General features: G+C 45.4%; 1 protein-coding gene across 1 annotated transcript; it reads right to left on the reverse strand.

The window, feature by feature from the left end:
• Window positions 1–1,582: 1,582 nt before the first annotated feature.
• On the reverse strand, window positions 1,583–4,161 carry LOC119308572 (caffeoylshikimate esterase-like). Its single transcript, XM_037584701.1, has 4 exons — window positions 3,860–4,161; window positions 3,465–3,775; window positions 2,787–3,026; window positions 1,583–2,110 (listed from the first exon to the last, which is right to left on the reverse strand). Exons 1-4 carry the CDS (start codon window positions 4,011–4,013, stop codon window positions 1,808–1,810), a joined length of 1,008 nt encoding a protein of 335 aa, XP_037440598.1. The 5' UTR covers window positions 4,014–4,161; the 3' UTR covers window positions 1,583–1,807.
• Between the last annotated feature and the right edge of the window lie 5,422 nt (window positions 4,162–9,583).

The following is a 9,583-nucleotide window of genomic DNA, read 5'->3' on the forward strand; positions in this document are numbered from 1 at the left end:
AAAATGTACATGAAATGTAAAAAATTGTTAACCCAATTTTTAAAAATGTTCATACAATTAGAAAAGAAAAGGTCCGTAACTTATAAAAAATGGTCATTAGTTCATACACCTATTTAAAATTTTCATGAAAATTAAGAAGAGTTTGTGTAATTTGTATAAAAAATGATCATACATTCAAAAAAATGTTTAGGCCATTTATAAAATATTTTTGTGTAATCAAAATTTTTATTACCTTTTACAGAAATGTTCATGAAATTTAAAATTAGGTCGTGCAAATGTAGGAAAAAGTTCATAACTTATAAAACAATTTTTTGTGCCATTTTAAGTAAATGTTGCGACACATAAAAAGATGGTTGCATGTACTCCCTCCGTTCCTAAATGTAAGTCTTTGTAGAGATTACACTAGATGGACTACATACAGAGCAAAATGAATGAATCTAAACTTAAAATGCATCTATATACATCCGTATGCGGTTTACAATGAAATCTCTACAAAGACTTACATTTAGGAACGGAGGGAGTATTTAAAAATGTTCATGACATTTTTGGAAAAATTTCAAACGTGTGTTTAGATATATTCATTGTTGCAAATGTTCAACATGTATTTATAAAATATTGAACATGTTTCTAAAAACTATTCAACAGATGTATGTAAATTGTTCAACATGTATTTAAAAAAATTGTCATATATATGGAAAATGAAAAAGAAAATGACAAAAACAAAAAAGTAAAAACACCAAATAACAAACAGAAAAAGAAAGACAACACTGAAGGAAGAAACCCGATGAAAAATAGTAGAGACAACTAACAAAAAAGAAAGAGAGAAAACTGCGTGGAAGGTTATAAGATTGGTCTGTACAGCCCCATAAAAGCTCACCAAAACCGTACTATTGGGCTGGCCCACTAAGACGAACCCCTTGAGGTGACGCTGCCTTCCATCTGGCAGTAAGCGAGACATAGCATTAGCGGGATGCAAGGACGACATTGAACAAGAGCATCAATAGTGGGGATGCAAAATTTCCCGGGCTAGTTGATGAAAACCAAAAGTAGTCAAATCCCTACTGGGATTTTGGAACTGTTTGTGCCAGGCTGCATATATAGTTTGGGCCAGGAGATGTAGATTTGTGCTGGTTCATCTGCCCACTTGCATTTCGCGCAGACGAAAAATCTAAGATCTGTCATGTCTCAAAACAAAAAAGAAGTGCTCAGATCTATGACTGCTCCTCAACGCCATCAAGTACCTTTGCCTTTGATTATCTCTACTATAGTATCTTATAAATTGGAGTTGGTGGTGATTGGTGAGTTTAGTACCCCCACTCCATCCCAATCCTTCTCATCTATCTTGAAACTGGTAGACTCCTTTAGTTTGGAGATAGAGAAAAATCATATCTTTCATTGGTGCTTCAATCGCTGACGCAATTACACAAGTGTGGGGTTGGTTGCTCGATTGAGCTTCTTCCCCACAGTGTTGCACGTGCATTGGTAGTTATACATTGCTAATCCAATACAACTAAATCATTTTTGTGGACCGATAGCAACGCAGGGGCGTGATGCAAGTCACATGTAAATACGACGATGAAGATTTTGTAAAACTGAAATAGCACTGGTATATGATATATCTTTGAAAGATCCAGGTTGCATGGTATGCTGGTTTACAAGAAGACAGAAATTGACGAACTAGCTAGCAAGTTAGTACAATAATGGATTAATGCACCACACTTGTAGCCAGCCAGTTAACTTAACATGATTCCAAGTCCCAGCTGTACTTAACCATGCCTACAGCTGCTCATTGTCATTAGCTTTCGTGCTATTGCTTGTCGAAATTCTGCTCATCGTGCTTGGCCTTCTGTTCCATCTCCGATGACAAGTCCAAGGCGGCCGCCGACAATGATGATTTCGGGGATGATCTTTGGTCGAGCCATGCGATGATATCTTGGAAGACGGTGTGGATGTTTTCGGGGCTCTCGCCGGAGGTGAGGGCGTGCCACATGCCCGGGTAGAGGTTGAGCTTCTTGTCCTGGCTCACCGCCGAGCGGTAGAGGAGGTCGCTCACCGATGGGTCCGTCACCTTGTCGTCGCCTCCGTGAACGATCAGGAATGGCAATGACACCTGCATACACATGCACGATCCATCCATCAGCATCACTCTTGTTGCTTACAGAGCTAATTATAGTTAGGAGCTTATGGGTATATATCTATCTAGAAAGATGAGGAAAAAGTCGTTGTTATGTGAAAGAAACAACAATTATTATGAGACCACGGCAACAAAATAAGTCATCAAGCTCCTAACTGGGCCACTCACGAGAAAAATACCTTGAGTGTGATCTAAACAGAGAAGAGGCGTGAGACGTAGAGAGAGTATGCTTTAGAAGCCAGACCCAACTAACCGAACAGGGACGTCACGCGAGCAAATCAACCTATTGATCTTAATTGGAGAAAAGGAGATGGATTGAGATGTGTAGATGCGGGCACATTACCATTAAGAAAAATAGTACTCAAAATTCATTTATTAAACATATCTCCCTCCCTCTGCAAGCGTGCTATCTACTCCAGTTGATATATACATACCCCATGGAATACTATATGCGGAGACAAAGGGAATCCTTTTTTGCTTTAGTAATTATTAAGTGCTCCCTCCATTCACAAATATAAAATATTTTTGAATATTCGAATATAGACTAGATAAAGATTGAAATGAGTGAACACTACAACATGTCTATATATAATCGATGTATAAAGAAGTTAGAACATGTTCGCAAAGAAGAAGAAGAGATAATTAATAACACCTTTGAGAGTACGTTGTTCTCGAGGTTGAGGCTGACTTTGAGGAGCTCGTAGGCGGTCTTGAGGCGCGGCTTGCCCTGGTAGCAGTGGGGGTTGTTCCTGATCTCGTCGCGCTTCTCCTGCATCCTGTAGGCGGCGTCGATGACATCGGTGGTCGGCACGATCTTCCACGTGGGGATGATGTTGGTCATCAGCTTGAGGACGCTCACCACCACCGGATGCGGCCGCATCTCATCAGCGATCTGAAATACCCCAGCCTTAGTTTTACGTTCTTTGAATTGGTCCAAATTAATGAAAGCAAATGTTCATCGATCAACAAAGATAGATACTACTACTAGTACTACTAGAATATACTACTGTCGTTATCGGGCGAGAGGCCTGAATGGCCGGCCGGGTCAACCGCTCCGGCATGGATTGGATCAAACTAAACAAGTGCGAAATCAGTAACGGCCCGGCCGCACGCGGGGCGCCATCTCGATCCACCCGGTCAAAAGTCAAATGATGACGGCAACTAGCTTGCATACGCGGCCGGATTGATCGTGCGTGCGTGCATGCATCTCGTTTCCGTCTCGATCGTCGCCGCGTACTAGTAGCTAGTCTAAAGTTGCGGTAGTCTGGACTCTGGAAGATGATTTGGAGGGAGGCCGGCCGGAGGAGTAGTGGTAAGCATGCACGTGTACCTTGCACATGGGGGCGACGAGGACGGCGCCGGTCCAGTACGCCGGGCGCATCCGGTGGAGGAGCAGCGCCACGGCGCCGCCCATGGACTCGCCGAGGATGAAGCGGGGGAGGTCCGTGTTGGCGGTGGAGGCGACGACGGCGGTGAAGAAGGCGTCGGTGTCGCTGACGAGGAGGTCGAAGGAGGGGATGTAGCCCTGGAGCCCCTCCGACTTGCCGTGGCCCTCGTAGTCCACCCCGTACACCGCGTACCCGGCCTGCGCCAGCCGCACCCCCGTCCCCCGCATCGTCACGCTGCACTCCACCGCGTACCCTGCACGCATGTTGGTTGGTTAGTTGGTTGGTTGGTCTTGGATCATTCGCCATTAGAGCGGCGAGGAAGGAAAGAAGGACGTACCATGGCAGAGGAAGACGTGGGCCTTGACTATTTGGCCCTTGGGGGGGAGCCATCTGCAGGTGAAGAGCTTCAGCCCGCGGGAGTTCTGCACGGACTCCTCCTCGTACTCGTAGCTGCCATCGTCCGCCACGGCGCTGCCGGACTTGCTCGTCATCGACCCCTTCTCTTCTTCTCCGACGACTGGAACTCGGTCGCAGGAAGGAAGCAGCCAGCCACGGGAAAATTAAAGAGCCGAGAGAAATGTTGAATTTTTGCGAGACGGGAACGCAAGCGAGCGAGCGAACGAGGCGAGGAGGATCAGGGCCGGGGGGTCGATGACAGCTATATATGTGGACGCCCTTGTGAACAAAAGGAATAGTATTACTCCACCAGTATTATAGTAATACATTTATTATTTACTAATATAATATAATTTTATTTTCTCACTGAGATTTTTTGACATCTTAGTAGTATTACGGAGAATACAATGGCTGCTAAATCTTGAATCAATCAATCACTACTCCGTAATGTTAATTGATGCGAGCGCTGAAACGTCTGGACTGGGCGCCTTTCAGTTAACGTCCATTCACCTGCACGTCATGCAAAGAAAGATAATAATAAACACAACCGTCCTTGACAGTAACATTTCAGAGTAACTGCGTCTCACATATGTCGCCATAGGCTCATCTATCGTGTCACCTTCTCAACTAAATTTCTAACACTATTACTACAGCTACCCAAAAGCTAATAGCACCAAGTATACAGCCCTTCCTCACAAAAAACAACAAAAACTAATTTACAGTCACAACCAAATGCTCCTACTTCCGAGGATTTAAGTGTGTACGCACAAGAGGGAAAACAAACTGCCATTCACGCTGCCTGGCTACAGATGTATTTCCACTGTAGTAGATTTAACGCTGGTGGAGCTTAGCCGGAAGTGTTTGTGTATAAATTTTGTTTGGGTTCCCTCTTTCTTTCTCTCTCTCTCTCTCTCTCTCTTGCAACATGAATCTGCATTTTGTTTGGATGACACGAGCTCCATGGAAATTTGCGCAAACGACTCTAACTCAACCAAAAAACGTGTAACAATTAATCCAATAAGGTTGAAAATTCCTTTGAGTATTCCCACGCTCCTAGCCCTGCCGCCGGCCACTCCGGCCCCGTCGTCCACCCTCCATGGCCTCTCCCCCGCCATCCGTCGTGGGACACTCGCGAGGTCCGCTGGTTCGAGTCGAGCCCCTCCTCGGGCGGCTCCGCTGACTCCGCCATGTCCTACCGGCGGGCCCTTTGCCGGTCACATGCGCCTTCGCCGGCCGCCTCTCTCAGCCCCGCGCCTGCGTCGCCCTCCTTTCTGTCGCCCACGCCCCTCGGACCCCATGCCCTCGCCGCCTATCGCTCGCCGCAAGCTCCGTTTCGAGATCTGCCGGATGGAGGCCGCGCCCGCCCCGAGCGACGGCTGGCTGGTGGCCCGGGGCAAGAAGTGTCCTCGCTCGCGCACCCCTCCTTGTCGCCTGCGCCGTGGCACCGGCGAGCCCTCCCGTCAGCGGCCGTCATGGCTCCGCGAGGTGGAATGCCCCCACTGCTTCAGCACCGAGCACTCGCGCTCCGAGTGCCGGCGCGACATCTGTTGCGCACGCTGCCGGTTCTTTGGGCGCAAGGCCAAGGAGTCCCTACAAAAAAATACACGTCCCTGATAATACGTGTTTGTCACAGTAGGTCATGTTTTCTGTCATGCATATACATCCATGACAATTTTATGACAGAATCAAGATAGTCATACCTGTGCTGTCGTAGAAGTGTTCCATCACATTACCAAAATTATTATCACGGAAGTGCCCAATTCCATGATGATAAATCGCGCGTTATAGAAGTGCTTTCGTCAAGGGTGACCGACATGTGGCATCCACCGTAACGGCTCGCCGTTAAGCTATCGGGTCCGATTTTGGATCCGGTAACCCGTTAACAACCCGGACCAATGGGGATTTTCCACGTGTAAAATTCTCATTGGCCGGAGTAAACACGTGTTGGCTCATCGTTGGGACAGATGTCATCCACTTATTGAACAGGAGGCGCCTATGATACATCGACACGTGGCACGGCCCAACAGAGGCTCATTCCGGTGAAAAGGCTGGCCCATTTGACTTGGTCAAAAGGAAACGACCCGGCCCACAGAAAGCCTGTTAACGACCTGTTCGTATATCGCCCATTTACGACCCGCTAACACCCGGCATGTTACGGCCTATCGGAATTAAGCTCAGTAGCTTCATCTGGGCCTTCCAATATGATTCCAGCCCGTTGTAACTTCCGGCCCATGTATGGCCCATGATGTCTTTCGGCCCATATGAGGCCCTTCGTAACTCCGGTCCCATTAAAGGCCCGAGATGAAACTGGCCCATAATGAACAGTGTATCGCTTTATACCCATTAACGGCCCATTATTCCGTCCTCCGTTTCCAGCCTGTGTTAACTTTCGGCCTTCTAAGGGCCCATTTATTCTTGGGCTCCTTTCTAGAATTCGGTTGGTTACTGTCAGTTACTGGCCTGTTCCGTTTGTGGGCCAAATTCAACCCGTGGTTACATTCAGCCCGTTTGTGGCCCGTTAACCCTTTGCGTTGTTTTCATGTAAAAAACACTCGTTGGGCTGTTTTCATAGAGTTATCAAATGCGGCCTATTAACGGCCCATTATGGTCCACGTAGTACGACCCATGATTGACGAAATGATTATACGCCTCGTTATGGTCCACACGTCTAAAAATAGGTTATTGTGGCCACTAGAAAAACGTGGAAAAAAAACTGCAGTGACTACAAGCAAACAACTAAACAAGACAATAAGGAAATAAATAAGCAAGCAACTAACACTAGCCTATTACCGCTATTACACATATTACATCCATTGGGCATCAAAGTTCACCACCAGTGCAAATATAGGGAACAAAGCAGCATATTACATATACTGGCCATCAAAATTGGCCACCAGTGCAAATAAACGCGGCAGCAAAACAAGAGCATAACTGAAACAACTTTAGAAGAGCTCAAGAAATGTTATCCTGGGTATCCACCATGCTGGCAATAAGCTTAGCAAGCTTATTAACTTTGCCCTATTTGGCGCTAAAATCCTCCAACGCTTGCTGTTGCACCAGAAAGTATGCATCCGAATGCTCGAGGGACTTCTGTAGTCCTTCCGCTTCCTGTCACAGCACAGCTGATCGATGTCTTTTTCAGCTTGTAGTTGAGACTCAAGAAACCAAACTGATTCAAATAGTGAGTTTGAATAGCTTATGCAAGTGGTGGTGCCCGGTAACTCGAACACTAAACCAAGACAGGACTTTGGGGTTGTCTCACTGTCTTCAAGATAGTCTTCCTTAACTGTTTTATCAGCTTTCTTGGAGACCAACAAAGATGTCTCACTATCCCGAACCTTATCTGTATTACTTCCTTTACACATTAAAAGCATTAGAAATCCCTATCAGTTGTCTCCAAATAAAGTTGCCTCACCTTGAAAGCATTGGAATTTGTTTTGAAGGACAGCAGCTCATCATCGAAGATGCCCCTTCACTTCAAAGGTTGCTCCTTGATGATTGTTATAGAACTTCACAAGTAACTGTCGTCTCTGCGCCCAAACAGGAGACCTTGGGTGTAATTCGTGACCCGTTTAATGATCACAAGAAGTTGGTGTTTGGCTCCTCACTTTTTCAGGTATCATATATTATCATCTACACATTTGTAATCATAAGCTGCATTTTTCATTTGTGCGCTTAAGTTTTATATCATCTTGGAGTACACTTGGGTACTAATATTATGTTATATGCTCAATGAAGAGTTCATCCATTGATAGCCTATCAATGCTACTGGATTATGTCAAGATCTTATATATCAGAATGTTTAGTTTTGATCTGAACATAATTATTGGCTTGTTGTGATGCTTTCGATCTCTGGAGAATTTATATATAGAGGTGATGATTTCGTGCACATTGAAAGGCCGTATATATTGTATTAGAATTAACTGTTCAACTGTCATTCTTTCAACATACTCTTTTTTCAGACCTTAATTGTTTTCAATCTTCATGTCTACTTAGGCACAACCACATGGAGCAAAACATATAACCAATCGGTGGCGTAATAAGCACCAGGATTTTCTCAGTTCTCATGACATTCGTTTGAGGACAATAACGATGGAAGGATATGCATCCAACCAGGAAAGCAGAAGCTTTGTCACATTCTTCCTGTTGAATGCGAGGTTACTATTGTCCATGAGTCTTAAGTTTTACCGCAAGAGATTTCTCACGGACGGACACGTTGAACAGCAAAAAAAGAAGTTTCAGGTGGACAAATGGGCTTCTAAACATGCTCGGCTTCTATTTACAACAAGTTGTAGTCATCCCGAAATAATTTTTTTTGCACAGGATGTTGATTTTATGGATCAAACCGATCCATTTGTTTGTGACTGCGAAAAAGAATGGTTGGGTTAGATGTTACTGCCATGTTCAATCTGGGGTTTGTCTAAAAAATTGATGAACATTTAATCCTTGGGCCTTTTGTACCATTTGTAACCTTGAGTTGCATGTTGTTGCCCTTGTACTCCCCTCCACCTGCCACTACACTACCGCATCTTCCACGACTGATGTTCGTTCCCATCTGAGGCCTCGTCGTCGTTCTCCGCCTTGGTTCGCTCGCTGTGCCCGCCGTCGTCTGGCATTGTCAACATGATCAACAACCAAGAGGAATCAGGAGATGACTGTACATGGAGGGGCTGATAGTAGGGACTCAGCAGGGTCATTGCATTACGCAAGCAGGTACTTGTGGCACTGCCGCCTTAGTCACTGATACGTCTGCAACATATCTATAATTTTTGATTATTCCATGCTATTATATTACCCGTTTTGGATATTTATGGGCTTTACTTTACACTTTTATATCATTTTTGGGACTAACCTGCTAACCGGAGACCCAGCCCGAATTGCTATTTTTTTGCCTATTTTAGTGTTCCGAAGAAAAGGAATATCAAATGGAGTACAAATGGAATGAAACCTTCGGGAGCGATCTTTTTGGAACAAATGCAATCCAGGAGACTTGGAGTGGACGTCAAGCAGCAAACGAGGCGGCCACGAGGGTGCCCGGCGTGCCCTAGGGGGGTGGGCACGCCCCCCACCCTCGTGGGCCCCTCATGGCTCAACCGACCTACTTCTTCCTCCTATATATATCCATGTACCCTGAAAACATCCAAGAAGCACCACGAAAACCTAATTCCACCGCCGCAACCTTCTGTATCCGCGAGATCCCATCTTGGAGCCTTCGCCGGTGCTCCGTCAGAGGGGGAATCGACTACGGAGGGCCTCTACATCATCTCCAAGGCCTCTCCGATGAGTTGTGAGTAGTTTATCACAGACCTTCGGGTCCATATTTATTAGCTAGATGGCTTCTTCTCTCTCTTTAAATCTCAATACAAAGTTCTCCTCGATCTTCTTGGAGATCTATTCGATGTAACTCTTTTTGCGGTGTGTTTGTCGAGATCCGATGAATTGTGGGTTTATGATCAAGTTTATCTATGAGAAATATTTGAATCTTCTCTGAATTCTTTTATGTGTGATTGATTATCTTTGCAAGTCTCTTTGAATTATTAGTTTGGTGTGGCCTACTAGATTGATCTTTCTTGCAACGGGATAAGTGCTTAGCTTTGGGTTCAATCTTGCGGTGTCCTTTCCCAGTGACAGCAGGGGTAGCAAGGCACGTATTGTATTATTGCCA

The sequence above is a fragment of the Triticum dicoccoides genome, chromosome 5B (genome assembly GCF_002162155.2).
Source record: "Triticum dicoccoides isolate Atlit2015 ecotype Zavitan chromosome 5B, WEW_v2.0, whole genome shotgun sequence".
Taxonomy (NCBI): domain Eukaryota; kingdom Viridiplantae; phylum Streptophyta; class Magnoliopsida; order Poales; family Poaceae; genus Triticum; species Triticum dicoccoides.

Bases quoted from the DNA above. Each gene is read 5' to 3' on its own strand.
- LOC119308572 (XM_037584701.1), bottom strand. From the start codon at position 4,013: ATGACGAGCAAGTCCGGCAGCGCCGTGGCGGACGATGGCAGCTACGAG. The intron at 3,776-3,859 runs GTACGTCCTTCT...ACATGCGTGCAG, and splicing joins CCACGTCTTCCTCTGCCATG to GGTACGCGGTGGAGTGCAGC. The intron at 2,111-2,786 runs GTGTTATTAATT...ATGTGTATGCAG, and splicing joins AGAACAACGTACTCTCAAAG to GTGTCATTGCCATTCCTGAT.